Below are 17,387 nucleotides of genomic sequence, written 5' to 3'. Positions count from 1 at the left end.
CGTTCGGAAAGTCCGTCGGAACTCCGTTGAAAGTCGTCGGGAAGACTGTCGGACCTAGTTTGCAAGAAAGTCCGGTCGTGTGTACGCGACATTAGTAAATGGAAGATGTGTGGATCAATAAAAGGTCTGCCTCCTCCAATCAGAAATAATTTTTCAATCGGAGAAACTACAGCATGTATGAATGAAGGAGGTGGGTGGGAAGGACGGTCATATTCAGCATTGTTGATGAGTTCATATGACAAGCCCCTCAGCTCTACTAATGCCCCCCCTTCAGTACTTACACATATAATGCCCCATACACACGGTCGGAATTTCCGACAGAAAAAGACAGATGGGAGCTTTTGGTCTGATATTCCGACTGCGCGTATGCTCCATTGGACAGTTTCTTCTGTCAGAATTTCCATTGGACCTAGATAGAGAGTGGGTTTTCTATTTTTCCATCGCAAATTCCGATGAAGGCTTTCCCGTTGCAAAGTCAGACCGTGTGTACACGGCATAACAGAGGTAGGGGTAATTGGAGGAGGAAGATTTTCACTAAACCAGGAAGCCAGCAGCACAAGGGATAAATCACATCAAATGTAAGTAATGCCCCTTGTGCTGATTTTTTTTTTCCCACTACACTTAGGCTTTAAACAAAAAAAAAAAAAAAATCAACTGTCGATTCAACTGTAGAAAAAAAACTTAAATGTTATTTTTGGGCAAAGTTACCCTGTAATGACTTTTAAAGAACTAGGATACCCAGCAGTATCATACTTACAGAAATGGTAGACTGTGTGGACTAGGTAGGGCGGGGTAATTATCACCATGTAAATCACAGAAAAAGTAGTAGAGAGCCATATTGTCTGTCCACTTTTTTCACCATCTGGAAAACAGAATTATGATAACTGTAAATGGGTGAAAATTACAGTACATTACATTAACACATGAAGAGTTTGTATTTTGAGTAGACCTGGACACAAAAAGTGAAGATTTGCCTTCTTATAGGTAACACCTATAAAAAAGTATTACTTTTTGTCTTGAATTACTCCTAAAAAATATCAGTGTGCTTCCTGTGCCTACAGTCTCATGGCTGTTTGTCTGCAGTGTGAGATCGAAGGCACTGCAGCCTCTGGCTGCTAATCTCACCAGATATGAAGTGAGATTTGGTGATGTCACTACTGAGCTGCTCACCGTTCTCCTTGCTGGAGAGGAAACTGTACCTGAGAAACTACAATGCAAAGATCTCCCTGTTTTTACTTCCACCATTCTAGGATCTGTGTTTTTTTCTTTACTTCTTCATTATTCCCCTACCATTCCCCAGAGGGGTTCCCCTTACATAGTGAAGGAAAGCACTGCCTCTACCAAGATTTCTGCTTCAATATGGGGACACAGTGCAGAACAAAGCATGGGAACTCAATAACTAGGAAAAGATCAGCTGCAGGGAGATCACAAACAATAATGGTAACTAGTCCTTTGTCCCGTATTTGCGTTTTTAGGGCAGCTTCTACAGTTCAGACTTTTTAAAAAACAAATCTTTAAACTCAATCACTAAAATCAGACAAAAAAAAGAAGAAGCAAGGTCTAAAATGAAGCCTAAAAGTATAATGCTTGAACACTGTACTACTTTAAAGTGGATGTAAACCCGATTCATGAAATTTGAGCTGGGCAGTGGGCACATACAGTATTTCACAAAAGTAAGTACATCCCTCACATTTTTGTGATAAGGACCCCAAACACACCTCCAAGATGACCACTGCCTTGCTAAACAAGCTGAGGGTAAAGGTGATGGACTGGCCAAGCATGTCTCCAGACCTAAACCCTACTGAGCATCTGTGAGGCATCCTCAAACAGAAGGTGGAGGAGCGCAAGGTCTCTAACATCCACCAGCTCCGTGATGTCATCATGGAGGAGGGGAAGAGGACTCCAGTGGCAACCTGTGAAGCTCTGGTGAACTCCATGCCCAAGAAGGTTAAGACAGTGCTGGAAAATAATGGTGGCCACACAAAATATTGACACTTTTGGGCCCAATTTGGACATTTTCACTTAGGGATGTACTCACTTTTGTTGCCAGCGGTTTAGACATTAATGGCTGTGTGTTGTTTTGAGGGGACAGCAAATTTACACTGTTATACAAGCTGTACACTCACTACTTTACATTGTAGCAAAGTGTCATTTCTTCAGTGTTGTCACATGAAAAGATATAATAAAATATTTACAAACATGTGAGAGGTGTACTTACTTTTGTGAGATACTGTAAATCTGTAGTGTTTACTTATCTCTCTCAAAAGCACTAAGTCCCGTGGCTTTCTCCTGCTCTGTTATCAGCCTGAAAACTTCTAGCAAGTTCTCTGACACAGGAGATAAAAGCAGTGACTTTTTTTTATTGCATTTTAGTGTAAATATGAGATTTGAGGTCTTTTTGACCCCCAGATCTCATATTTAAGAGGTCCTGTCATGCTTTTTTTTATTACAAGGGATGTTTAAATTTCTTGTAATAGGAATAAAAGTGACCCAATTTTTTTTGAAAAGACAGTGTCAAAATAAAAAGTAAAATAAATAAGAATTTTTATTTAATTTTTTAAAGCTCCCCGTTCAGCCAAGCTTGCGAGCAGAAGCGAATGCATAGGTGAGTAGCGCCCGCATATGAAAACGGTGTTCAAGCCACACATGTGAGGTATCGCCGCGATCGATAGAGCGAGAGCAATAATTCTCGCCCCAGACCTCCTCTGTAACTCAAAACTGGTACCCTGTAGAAAATTTTAAATATCACCTACGTAGATTTTTAAAGGGTAAAACTTTGTCGCCATTCCCAGAGCAGGAGCAATTTTGAAGCGTGACATGTTGGGTGTCAATTTACTCGGCGTAACTTTATCTTTTGCAATGTAAAAAAAAAAATTGGGCTAACTTTACTGGTGACTTATTTTTTAATTTAAAAAAGTGTATTGTTTTCCAAAAAAAGTGCGCTTGTAATACGGTGTGGCAGAAAGTATTGCAACAACCGCCATTTTATTCTCTAGGGTGTTAAAAAAAAAAAAATTATATATATATATATATATATATATATGTATATATATATATATATATATATATATATATATATATATATATATATATGTATATGTATATGTATATATATATATATATGTATATGTATATATATATATATATGTATATGTATATGTATATATATATATATATATATATATATATGTATATATATATATATATGTATATATATATATGTATATATATATATATATATATATATATATATATATATGTATATGTATATATATATATATATATATATGTATATATATATATGTATATATATATATATATATATATATATAAAATGTTTGGGGGTTCTAAGTAATTTTCCGGCAAAAAAAAATAATTTAGGGTCGGGGCTGAAGTGGTTAATGATTGTGTATCAACATACATATGAAATTGATGATCATTAACACCTGCTTGGTATAATATTGATTGAATATTGACTCTAATCCTACAAAATTCCTGACTTGTGTGCAAGTGAAAGAATTTATGCTGATTTGAAGCCAAAGGGTGGTCACGCCAAATATTGATTTGATTTTAAAAAAAGGTTTTGTTTGCTCACTTTGCATTTTGTAAATTGATAAAAATCAACAAATAAAACAAATATTTAAAAAAAAAAAGTATTTAAAGTATTCTAAAAAAAACTTTGCACGGTACTGTATATAGTGCTATCAATTTACACAGTGCATTACATACTGTATATATTGAACATATACATCAGTCCTTGCCCTCAAGGAGCTTACAATCTAAGGTCCCTAACTCACATTCATAGATACACATACTAAGGGCCAATTTAGACAGAAGCCAATTGACCTTCCACCATGTCTTTGGATTGTGGGAGGAAACTGAAGGAACCCGGAGAAAACCCACACAGGTACAGGGAGAACATGTAAACTCCAGGCAAGTAGTGCCATGGTTGGGATTTAAACTAAGGATCCTATTGCTGTCAAGCCCCATACACACTATCAGATTTTCTGCTGACTTTTTCCTTCAGATTTACCAAAACCATATAATATGCGGTCAAACCTCAGGAGTTTCAATTTTTATGCAATCAGGCAGGCCCTTGTACTACATGGTTTTGGTAAATCTGAAGGAAAAAGTCAGTAGAAAATCTGATAGTGTGTATGAGGCTTTAGGCGGAAGTGCTAACCACTGTACTTATGTGACGATGAATAAACAGTCCAGGTGGATTGTATTATTTATTGCATGTAAAAATAAGAGTCTGGCAAATTAATCATGCATGAGAAGGTGGCTTCAATATGACGGATTCACTCACATATCAAAGCGAGTTTCCCCATAGAGGTCAATGGAAACAAAGATAATTGTTTCCGTATTGACTTCTATCACAAGCAATACCGCATGTAGCCAGAGGCGGGGGGGGGGGGGCGCCGGAGAGCCTCGGAAATACTCGGAGACAGCTCGGCTGAACTCAGAAAGCCTTGGAAACACTCGGGAACTGAGTATTTCTGAGTGTTTCTGAGTATTTACGAGTCATTCCGAGTATTTCCGAACGGCTGCGAACTGTTCCGAGTCTCCCCGGCGCCCCCGCATCTCTGGCCAAATGCAGTACCGTACCGTCCATTAGCTTGAATTCTGCCCGTTTTGCGAGAAAACACTCGCAAACCGTGTCAGAATAATAATTAAAAAAAAACAGTTGCTCGTCTTTCAAAACACTCGTTAACCGCGTTACTCGTAAACCAAGGTTCCACTGTACCTGGGTTTATGCTGGCTGTATGTAAAATCTATTTCATTTTTTTTTTGATACACAATTAAAAATAGTGAAGTTGAGCTTTAAATGTATTCATTTGTACCAATGACTTACAGATCGGGTAAAACGCAGCTACTACAAATCCTGGAAAGCTCAACTGCAGTACGAAGAAGAAGATCCGTTGGATAAGCTTCAGTTTTTTGCAGAAACGGTCCGTTGTAGTACCTGAAAGTCAAGGATGAGCCGTATGATTAGATGCTTCTATTTGTTGTAATTATCATTTGGTTGAAGGTTTTTTTTAACCCCTTGCTTGCTGGGCCAATTTACTTGAAAATGACTTAGAACCCCTAAACATTTTTTTATGTCACACTGTATTTGAGCAACGATTTTTCAAACACAATTTTTTTTTGGAGAAAATACACTTAAATTAATAAATAAATAAAAAAACAACAAAACACAATATATGACCCAATTTTTTTGTAAAATTTGAAAGAGGAAGTTACATCAAGTAAATAGATACCCAACATGTCATACTTCATAGTTTGTTAGGTTGAATAAAGACACCAGTCCATCCAGTTCAACCTGAGTGAGTGTCCACAATGGTCCCTATCCCTGTACATTGCTACACCCACATCAGTCCCTATCCTCAAGGAGTCCACAATCCAAGGTCCCCATTCATATACTAGGGCCAATTTTGGACAGAAGCCAATTAACCTACCTGCATGTCTTTGGATTGTGGGAGGAAACCGGAGTACCCGGAGGAAACCCACACATACTTAACCACTTGGCGACCAGCCGCCGCAGTTTTACTGTGGCAGAATGGCACGGCTGGGCAAAACGACGTTATGTTACGTCGCTTCACCCTGTGGCCACTAGGGGCATGCGCCCACTGCTCCCCGCGATTGCTCGTGACACAACGAGAACCGGAAACTGTGTGTGTAAACACACAGATCCTAGTTCTATGAGGGGAGAAGAGACCGATCGTGTGTCCATACAAAATATGAACAGCGATCAGTTATCTCCTCTAGACAGTCCCCTCCCCCTTCAGTTAGAACACAGAGAGAGGAAACACAGTTAAGTCCTTGATCGCCCCCTAGTGTAAACTCCTTCACCGCCAGTGACATTTTTACAGTAATCAATGCATTTTTTTAGCATTGAAATGTGTCAAAAGTGTCCGATGTGTCCAACATTATGTCGCAGTCACAATAAAAATCGCAGATCGCTGCCATTACTAATAAAAAAAAAAAAATTTTTTTTTAAATGCTATAAATCTATCCCCTATTTTGCGCAAACCAATCAATATACGCTTATTGAGATTTTTATTACCAAAAATATGTAGAAGAATACGTATCAGCCTAAACTGAGGAAGAAATTTGCTTTTTTTTTTTAAATTGTGGATATTTATTATAGCAAAAAGTACAAAAGAATTGTGTTTTTTTCAAAATTGTTGCTTTTTTTTCCTGTTTATAACACACAAAATAAAAACCGCAGAGGTGTTTAAATACCACCAAAAGAAAGCTCTATTTGTGGGGAAAAAAAGGACGTCAATTTTGTTTGGGTGCAATGTCACACGACCGCGCAATTGTCGAATCGCAAAAAATGGCCTGGTTATCCAGCAGCCAAATCTTCCAGGGCTGAAGCAGTTAAAAATTGTGCGTGCTCGTGGAATGGCGCCAAACTACGATACTTAGAAATCTCCATAGGCAACGATTTAAACGTTTTTACAGGTTACCAGTTTAGAGTTACAGAGGAGGTCTAGTGCTAACATTATTGCTCACGCTCTGAAGTTCGAGGTGATACCTCACATTTGTGTGTTGAACACTGTTTACATATGTGGGCGTGGCCTATGTATGCGTTCACCACTGCGCATCAGCATGGCGGGGGGATGTCCTTTTTTATATATTATTTTTTTTATTTTTACACTGTTCCTTTAAAAAAAAAAAAAAAAAAGATCACTTTTATTCCTATCACAAGGAATGTAAACACCTCTTATAATAGGAATAAGCAGTGACAGTAAATGAAAAGCATTAGATAAAAAAAAAAATAATAATAATAAAAAAACATTGAAAAAATGGCCTTGTTTACATTTGGCTGGAAGCAGAAGTTACATCATGATGATGCTCCGGTCCTCCTAGGCCATAGAGATGAACGGAGGCCATCTTTCCTCCGCACATCTCTGTGACTGAACCGCCACAATCGCCACTGGTTCCCAGGGATACCAATTAAGCATGGGAGCCACATGAAAGTGGTGGGGGGGGGGGGAGACCCCTCCTGCTGTTTCTAAAAGTAATCCAGCAGTGAATCCACCGCTCTGATCACTTTTAGCAATTAGAGAATCGCCGGCTGAAAAAAACCAAATATCGGGGTTATGGCATATGGCTGCAGCTATAGCCCCCGGTATTCCACCTCCTACCAACGTAAGGAGGTGGTTAAAGAGACCCTGACAACTTTTTGGAAATTACAAACTTAGCATTCAAGAATAAAAACTTACATTTAAACTGGGAAACAATCTTGTCGGCAATAAGGAATACTGTGCAGAAAATGGCCAGAACAAGCCAAGCCGAAATTCCTGGAAAGATAAATAGCTGTAATGAGATTTTTTTGGTAAAATGTTCAGGTTTACTCCATTTATCGGCCGTCCTTCTATGGCACCTAAAATCGCTTTACTGACCAGACCCATAGGCATGTCCCTGGGCACACCCAACTGACTATGGACGGCACCGACTCCCCCTACTGCCCAGGCTTCCCCCACCTTGTTGGCACCCCCCTTGCACCCTTGCAGTGTTGCTGGCTTCCCTCCTCTCCCCCGGATGCCGTGTGGGGGGGGAATGTTTCAGGATGGAGAGCGGGGGAAGGGGCCAGTAAATATGTAATTTACCAGCCCCTTCCTTTTCTAAATGAACACACTAGCTCACTGTGTCCATTCATAACTGAAGCATAGTAAACTATGTTAATTACTATGCTTTCGTTTGTGAATGAACAGGAAGCTGCTTAGCACAGAGCACTTCATTCACTGTCCAGTGTGTCTCCCAGAAGGTGGGGGGGTAGGGGCAGGAAATGTTGTAGATCATCGCAATCGATGTGCAGCGATCTTACCCAGGAGTGGGAGCGGGTACCTGGTTTTGACAGGTATCCGCTCCCCCCTGCCCCCCCAAAAAGTGCCAAATGTGGCAGTGAAGGGGGGGAGGGTGCGAACAAGTGGAGCTTCCCCTTTTGGGTTGAACTCCACTTTAAATCTGACGTCCAGGCTTACACAGATGTACCGGCTCCTCTCCTGGACTGGAATAGCTTACCTTGATTTCACTGCACACTGTGAGCTTCTCTCAACGTACATTAGACGCTGCCGAAAAATGTAATTGCTTTCGTTTTAGTTTCAGTTGTTTTTTTGTTTTGTTTTTCGTAAATTCTAAAATTCGGAATTCTTAAATTCGAAAATTCAAAGATTTGGAAATTCGAAAATTTGGAAATTCGGAAATTCAGAAATTAGAAAGTTCTAAAACTCTAATTAATAACGAATTAAATATTAAACTATAGGTATTACAATTTCCTTTCAAATTTGGATGTTAGTGAACGTAACGAATACAAATTTATCCGAAGTTACGAATTATCCAAAAAAAAAGAATGCTGTATCTAAACAAATTGAACTGAACGAAATAATAATAATAAATAATAATAATATGTTTTTATTATTATTGTTATTTATTATTATTAATTCATTCCATTCCATTCCCTTTAATAGGGCATTCATTATTACGGATAATTTGTAACTTCGGATAAATTCGTATTTGTTTCCGTTCACTAACATCCAAATTTGAAGGGAAATTCCAATACTTATAATTTGATAGTTAGTAATAGTTAAGTTATTATTAATTATTATTTCAGATTTTTGCATTTTCAGATTTTCATTCTTATTTTTGGATTTCCGGATTACCAAATTTTTACATTTTTCTGATTTTCGAATTTCTGAAATTCTGAATTTTAGAATTTAGAATTTCCGAATTTTTGAAATTTAGAATTTCCGAAATGTCGAATTTTTGAATTTCCAAATATTTGGAAAAATTCGGAAATTTGAAAATTCGTATATTTCCGAATGAACGAATTTGTCTAACTTTCAGAACTAAAACGAATTGCACATGTCTAGTTAGAAGCAAGTCAGATAAAACCTGCTTCATTTCCTGGCTGGAGGACGCCCCATCTAACCCTTTCCTCCCCAGCCTGACTTTCCCTGGCATTCTATGGATTTAAGTTCTTACAATCACGGAGGTTTAGCCACACATTATCTAGGTTATTTTTGCATGCAGACCACCCTATCATAAGCCTTGTACACACGGTCGGAGAATCCGTCAGAATGTGTCCTATCGGACCGTGTCGTCGGATAATCTGACTGTGTGTGGTCTGCATCGGACTGATTCCGTCCGAATCTCCGTCGGACCCAATTTTCCAACATGTTGGAAATATTTCCCGACCAACTGGTCCGATCGGACATACTCTGATCATGTGTAGAGAATTTTGATCGGACCAAGTGCCACGCATGCTCAGATCAAATTCCTACATCAAAGCTATTGGCTACTAGTCTGAACGTAGTCCCATCGTAACGAAATGACGTCATCACGTTCTGAAAGATCGGATTTTTCGCCAACTTTGTCCGACCGTGTGTATGCAACAGTTTCGGACAAGATCCGACGGACAAAATCCGACGGGCAAAATCCGACGGATTTGGTTGTGGAAATCTCCGACCGTGTGTACAGGGGCTAAGAATGCCCACTTTTTCAGAATGACAGCCGCCCATCAAGGCAATTTGATATTTGCATAACTCCTCCCAAGAGCCCACCCACTGCCTGTATCAGGGCTGAGAACTCCTGGGAGGAGTACTGACACAGGGGGGCAGTGATGTATTCAGGGCGCCTTGTACAGCACCCTTCTGGCCCATCCCACCAGCAGATTCAAATCAATTTAAAATGACTTATGTCTGTAGCTTCTTACCACAAGACAGCCCCAAGCCAATGCTGACCACCTGACAGACCAGCGACGATAATTCACTTATGAGAAGCAATCTCTTTTGAATTTTCTGGGATGCAGCACCTACAAACACAAAGATGGGTTATAGAGTTTAATTCAGCTGCTAATACTGGATTGAAAAAAGACTTCATTCAAAATGTAAAAAACACAATTTTACGTTACAATAGAGAAGCTCTTATAATCTCGGAGTATAATGCAATAACACTTTAACTTCTTTCCCAGCTGTAAAGGAAACTAAGACCACATGCAGGAGCAGAGCAGGATTTTGTTGCATCTCTACCTGAGGATTTCTTCCTGGTTTTGATTTTAAAATCCCAACTCTGACCGTCCACCCGGTCGGTGACGTCGCAACGCGGTAGGGTCACCCCGTTGACGTTGCAAAATCGTTCATGATCATTGTATAATCGTTTTTTAATTTCATTTGCAATAATGCTAGGATCAATTTAAAAAAAGAAATGTTTTTTCGCCGGAGTTCCGCTTAACTTATTGTTGATTGAACTTATTTGAATTTTATAGATTCTATTTTTCCTGTTAAACCCTGATGAAGGAGACAACGTTCATCTTCGAAACGCGTTGGTTATAGGATTTCTGTATCACGATATCTTGATTTTCCAATGTTCATTACTTTGTTCAATATTCAATGTATTTTTCTACAAAATTATTAAAATTATTATTCTTAATTTTTATTGTCTGTTGGTAGTGCCTAAAAAAATCCCACCCCCAGGGGGTTTTCTTTCTTTCTATTGGGAGATTTCCCTTCACCTCTTGTCCCGTAACCAAAACAGGAAGTGAGAGGAAATCCCTGGATGTCACCAGGACCAGTGCCCCCCCACCGGAAGATTTGGGTGACTCAACATTTAGGATCTCTTTCACTTTCAGTAATAATGTTAAACAAGACAAATAGAGAGGATGAATCTCCCTATCAGGGACACAGACAGCAATAATGCTCCTGACAGGTATTCAAACCTATCTCCGCTCTATCCAAAACTAAAACAAAAATTGCCTTTAGTTATATTTTAATCTGGACATACACACACTCAATTGAAGGAGAGAACTCTATTGATTTTTGTGGGCGGCACAGTGGTATAGCGGGCGGCACAGTGGTGTAGCGGGTGGCACAGTGGTGTAGCGGGTGGCACAGTGGTGTAGCGGGTGGCACAGTGGTGTAGCGGGCGGCACAGTGGTGTAGCGTCTGGCACAGTGGTGTAGCGGGCGGCACAGTGGTGTAACAGGTGGCACAGTGGTATAGTGGGCGGCACAGTGGTGTACCTGGGTGGCAAAGTGGTGTAGTGGGTAGCACTCTTGTCTAGTAGTAAAAAGGATCGCTGGTTCGAATCCCAACCACAACACTACCTGCCTGGAGTTTGTATGTTCTCCCCGAGCCTGTGTGGGTTTCCTCCGGTTTCCTCCCACACCCCAAAGACATGCAGGTAGGTTAATTGGCTTCTGTCCAAAATTGACCCTAGTATATGAATGGGGACCTTGGATTGTGGGCTCCTTGAGGGTAGGGACCGATGTGAGTGTGTGATCTACAGGGATTGGGACAATTGTAGACACTCAGGATGGACTGGATGGACTGGTGTGTTTATTCAACCTTACTAACTATGTAACTATGATTTCCCCATCCAAACAGAATCAATGGAGGAATCTCAATTTGGTTTGTTGTGGGCTGGTTGGTAAAGCGAGCTGGGAATTATTTTTTTTTTTTATACTTGTGTCACCCTTCCATTTGCTCATTGCTGCAAAGGGCAGTTATAGGTTGGGGTGGTTGCCATTTCTTTGTATTGCTGGTGCATTGGCGAGGGGATGCACGGGACACCTTCGCTGCCATTTTGCTATTGCTGGGTGTCTAGGGCAACCTTTCTCAACCTTTTCACCACAGAGGAACCCTTGAAATAGTTCTCCGGTCTCAGGGAACCCCGTCTAAAAATTAGAAATCTAAAACTCATGATACATTAGTGTGATGGTCAGTGAGAAGAATGGTCCTTATACTTGTGGTCATTGGGAAGAATTACCTCCTACAGATAGCTAAAAAGATCAATGGTGTCGGTGGGAACTTATTTGAGAGGCAGAAATGTCCCAACGCTGAAGGAACCCCTAGCAACCTCTGGAGGAACCCCTAGCAACCTCTGGAGGAACCCCGGTTGAGATCAGTGGTCTAGTGCATTCCTACACCTTTAAGAAGGGGTGGGCTGTCTCCTAGCATACCTGCCCTTAACCATAGCTCCCAACTGTCCCTGATATCGATGGACTGTCCCTGATTTAGAGCAATGTCCCTCTGCCTCTCTTTCCTCCTCATTTGTCCCTTATTTTGGTCTGATCTATATAGTTGTATATAAAAATTCACTTTTTATCTATCAAAAAGTGTTTCCCAGGGCTAAACCTTTCATCTGATTTCGAAATTGCTGCATTTGTAAATTCCAAAAGCCGATATAAAGGAACAGTTGTGGTAAAAAAAAAAGCCCTTGTGGGTCTAACCAATCTTGTTTTTGTACAATTCTCCTGTAAAGGGGGCGTGGCAAGGGGGTGTGTCCTATGCCTGCATACTTTTGCTGATAGGTATCCCTCCTTCCCATCTCAAAAAGTTGAGAGGTATGCCTTAACTACTTCCAGACCAGGCCAATTCTGACATTTCTCTCCTTCATGTAAAAATCATAATCGTTTGCTAGAAAATTACTCAGAACCCCCAAACATTATATCTATATATATATATTTATATTTTAAGCAGAGGCCTTAGACCAGTGGTTCTCAACCCCTGTCCTCAGGGCCCACTAACAGGCCAGGTTTGCAAGATAACTGAAATACATCACAGATGATCTCATTTGCTGCTCAGTGATTGCTGTATTCTAGTCTGCATCTCCCCAAGGTAATACATAAAACCTGGCCTGTTAATGAGTCCCGAGGACAGGAGTTGAGAAGTTGAGAACCACTGCACTAGACAATAAAATTATGGGTTTTTGCAATTTTTTTTTTAATTTGAAGGTATTTGTGCAATTTATCAAAAAATACACTTTATTGAATCTTAATGCAAAAAAAAAAAAAAAAAACCACAATATATAACACAAATTTTTGGTAAAATATAAAAGATGTTAAGCCGAATAAATAGATACCCAACACATCATCCTTTAAATTGGCGCCAAACTACGGTACTTAAAAATTTCCATAAGCGATTAAAATATTTTACAGGTTACCAGAGTTACAGAGTAGGTCTAGTGCTAGAATTATTGTTCTCACGATAGCGTTCGTGGTGATACCTCACGTGTGTGGTGCGAACACTGTTGGCAGCGGTGGGCAAATGAGCATACCTGTACGTCCCCTTTAATTTGTTAAGCTAGTGAGCATGCGCGCCTGCCGCGTACAGCGTCACCATGCCCGCGGGTCCCGCGGACTTAATGTCCGCCGGTGTTCCGCGATCGGGTCACGGAGTGGCAGAAAGGGGAGAGGCCTATGTAAACAAGGCATTTCCCTATTCTGCCTAGCGACATGACAGAGATCTACTGCTCCCTGTCATCGGGAGCGGTGATTGCTGTCATGTCAGTGGTAGCCCATCCATCCCATAGTTAGAATCACTCCCTAGGACACACTTAACCCCTTGGTCGCCCCCTAGTGTTTAACCCCTTCCCTGCCAGTGTAATTTACACAGTAATCAGTGCATTTTTATAGCACTGATCGATGTATAAATGACAATGGTCCCAAAATAGTGTCAGAAGTATCCGATGTGTCCGCCATAATGTCGCAGTCACGATAAAAAAATAAAAAATAAAAATCGCAGATCGCCATTACTAATAAAAAAAAATGTATAATAAAAATGCTGTAAATCTATCCCCTATTTTGTAAGCGCTATAACTTTTGCACAAACCAATCAATATACACTTATTGCGATTTTTTTTTTTACCAAAAATATATAGAAGAATATGTATCGGCCTAAACTGAGGAAAAAAAACATTTCTTTAATATATTTTTTGGGGGGATATTTATTATAGCAAAAAGTAAAAAATATTTTTTTTTGTTTATAGCGCAAAAAAACAAAAACCACAGAGGAGACCAAATACCACCAAAAGAAAGCTCTATTTGTGGGGAAAAAAAGGACGCCAATTTTGTTTGGGTACAACGTCGCACGACCGCGCAATTGTCAGTTAAAGCGCCACAGTGCTGAAGAATGCTCTGGTCAGGAAGGGGGTAAAACCTTTCCGGGGCTGGAGCGGTTAAATATGCAGGTTTAGAGATGTTGGGTGAGAGGGTGCCCACAGGGCCACCCATGGCTCTTATTTTGCCATGTTCTGTATATGCAAGGCTTAAAGCGGAGTTCAACCCAAAAATTGAACTTCCGCTTTTTGGAATCCCCCCCCCCTCTCCAGTGTCACATTTGGCACCTTTCAGGGGGGAGCAAATATCTGCCTAATACAGCCATTTTGCTCCCACTTCCAGGCATAGATACCCAGGTATCCACACCGCTTCCCCCCTGGCGCTGTCTTCTGGTGGGAACGCGCAGAGCGACTCGCGCAATACGCGGTAGGGAACCAGGAAGTGAACCTGCAAGGCTTCACTTCCTGATTTCCTTACTGAAGATGGCGGTGGCAGCACTAGGGTGACCACATTTCCAAACGGCCATTCAGGTACACCCCCCCCCCCCGCTCCAGCGCGCACGCCCTCGTGCCAGCAGAAAAAAGCTGATTTTTGATACTTTCTTTGACAATTTTTGGAAAAACAAAAGCAAACAGTGGTCACCAGTTTAGACAGATGGTACACATTCTCTACATATATATTTTGTATTGCCCCCACTTGTCAGCCTCATTTTATTGCCCTTATTTGTCAGCTTAATTTTTTATAGCCCCCACTTGTCAGCCTCATTTTATTGTCCCCACTTGTCAGCCTCATTTTGTTGACCCCACCTCTCAGCTTAATTTTTTACTGCCTCCACTTGTCAGCCTCATTTTTTATTGCCCCCCAGGCAGGGTTCCACTTTGTCAGCCTCATTTATCATACTGTCCCCAGCCCCAGTGCCCCGACTTATCATCTGACTTGCTCCAATCAGGTTCCATTTGCTCACTTTTTAAGGGCGGCACTGGATAAAGGCCTTGCTCCCCTTGGCCTTGCTCTGAGACTCTGCGAATGTGACGTCACTGGTTGCTAGACAGCAGGCGGGGTGGCCCTAGCAACCAGTTTAGCAATTTTCTATTAGGGTGACTATGTGTCCTCATTTCATTCCTGGACAATACAAGGTGCCCGGGACACGGGACACAAATGCGAATTGCGGGACAATCCCGGGCAATCCGGGACACGTGGGCACCCTAGGCGGTACCCGAGAGTCGATCGACAGATTGTCCTTGGGTGCTGACATTGCGGCCGTCCTGGACAGGTGAGTGTCCATATTTTAAAAGTCAGCAGCTGCAGTATTTGTAGCTGCCACCGGCGGAACTCCGCTTTAAATCAGCATGGAACATACAGACTAAAAGACATTGGCCATTAGAAATGAACTCAGGACACTCACTTGGTCGGCACGGGAGCAGAAAAAGCAAATTTATGAGGATGTTCACCAAGGGAGCCAAAGAAAAGAGGACAGCAGGAAATCCCATCTCACAGGCTAGGAAAAAAACAACAACATAATTATCACTGATGGACGATGAATACATGGATCAATACATGAAAATGTAATATTGTTACAATTGTATTACTGCCAGTCCAGAATACCTGAAAGAAATCCAATTTGGGACTGATATGTATGCTGCCGTTGCTGAACTCAAAATGCTATACGGTGGTGGTAGCTGTGGCGCTCTACCTAAAACAAAAAAATTGTAAGTGGTATAAAGTGATGTGTGAGTGATATAACAAAGTATAACAAAGTATTTAAAAAAAAACAAAAAAAAAACTATAGTTCAAAATTCACCATAATTAAAACTAGTTAAAATTAATTAATTAATTTAATTTTAATTTTAATTATGGTGAATTTTGAACTATAGTAGATAGATATATTTAGTTCCTTTTTTTTTATACTTTGTTATATCACTCACACATCACTTTATACCACTTACAATTATTTGTTTTAGGTAGAGCTCCACAGCTACCACCACCGTTTCATCATTTTTTCCAACCTACTAGGCTGGTAACATTTGGTAGCGGCAGCCCCTTTGTCAATTATTACTCAATTTTCTCCATAGCGCAACCCTATCCCTTTTATCAAAATGCTATACGCCTGGCTGGTGATGTTCCAGAGGACCTAGAACTAATACGGTAACCAGAAGTTTGGATCCCTCTCTGACATTCGATATTCTCAGCATTGTGTGGCTGAGCGTGGGATGTGCGGCTGCTATATTCCTCAATACACTGGCAATTTAAGCGGGTGCTACCGGTAGGTGTCCTCAGCAATTCCTGACCTCCATTTGATCCAGTATACTTTCTGCTCCCAATGATCCCTATCTTTGGCTTCAGTGTGCTCATATGGCCGGCTTTTGATCTTATGGCATGGGAATTGTTGGTCTGACCTTCCTAGTGACTCATTTTTCATAAGTACAATATCGTTGATGCTATCTGCCTTGGGACATATATATATATATCTTATCTATCTATATATATATCTTATCTATCTATCTATCTATCTATCTATCTATCTATCTATCTATCTATCTATCTATCTATCTATCTATCTATATATATATATATATATATATATCTCTTTTTTCATACCCCTGAAGAAGGAATTCTCCGAAACACGTTGGGTGCTGGGAGGGTTTATTAAGCTCATGTTTACTTTGGTGATATTCACTGTCTGTGTACAGTAAAATCAATGTTCCATTTTTTTATTGTGTTTAAACTTTAATAAATATAAACAAAAAATCTTTTTTACTATACTACGTTGATATTATTTTACTCATGTGTTGCCTATAAAGTCCAACCAGGGGAACTTTTCTTCTTTTCTATTGTATATTTTGGATGTGGCACACAACTAGCGTTACATTTGCCATTCGCCCCCCTTTTTTTTTCCCAGAGGACTTAGATCTAATACGGTAACCAGAAGTTTGGATCCCTCTCTGACATTTGATATTCCAAAAACTGCAGTAGAATGTACAAGGCGCATGTGTTTTTAATTGGCAACAATTTATTCACCACCCGTGAATATTTGAGGAAAGTCACATTCACTGCTTTAATAATATACTTAAAGCAGAAGTAAACCTATCCATAAAACTGTTTCAATTCCGGCACGTGCCAGAAATGTAACACTGCGATTGGCTGTGCTCTCAACCAAACTGTCAAACGATCCAATGGCTGGTGTCTAAACTGATCACATGTGCAGCATCATGGCAGTTGTAGAATAAACAGAGGCAAAGATGGCAGCTTCCTTGGCTGAAAACGATGGGGGGGGGGTTAACTTACACTTTAACCGCTTGCTGACCGACTCATGCAGATATACTGTGGCAGACGGGCACATACAGGTAAGTTAATCTGCCCTTTAAGAGGCGGCTTGCGTGCACGTGCGCGCGCACCGAGAGCTTCGTGAGAGCGTGATCGTGGGTTCCACGGACTCGACGTCTCACAAGCTAATGTAAACAAGCATCTCCCCGTTCTGCCTAGTACTGTAATCGGGAGCGGTTATCAGTGATGTGTCGCACGCAGCCCCTCCCCCTACAGT

At 40.6% G+C, this 17,387-nt stretch overlaps 1 protein-coding gene across 1 annotated transcript in view; it reads right to left on the bottom strand.

Moving 5' to 3' along the window:
- LOC143975614 (uncharacterized) overlaps positions 1–17,387 on the bottom strand; it is a 96,741-nt gene that overhangs the window by 7,742 nt on the left and 71,612 nt on the right. Inside the window, exons 5-9 of the mRNA XM_077478092.1 lie at positions 15,252–15,344; positions 9,725–9,823; positions 7,233–7,310; positions 4,856–4,966; positions 758–862 (exon numbers count right to left, since the gene is read on the bottom strand). Of these exons, the coding sequence (XP_077334218.1) occupies positions 758–862; positions 4,856–4,966; positions 7,233–7,310; positions 9,725–9,823; positions 15,252–15,344 (486 nt within the window). The remainder of the gene's footprint in view (positions 1–757; positions 863–4,855; positions 4,967–7,232; positions 7,311–9,724; positions 9,824–15,251; positions 15,345–17,387) is intronic.

Source organism: Lithobates pipiens, unplaced genomic scaffold (assembly GCF_037356315.1).
Source record: "Lithobates pipiens isolate NorthernLeopardFrog02 unplaced genomic scaffold, aLitPip1_a1.2 Scaffold_13, whole genome shotgun sequence".
In the NCBI taxonomy this organism is placed as follows: Eukaryota; Metazoa; Chordata; class Amphibia; order Anura; family Ranidae; genus Lithobates; species Lithobates pipiens.
Note: the sequence above shows the minus strand (reverse complement) of the source record. Positions and strands in the feature narration are given on the sequence as shown.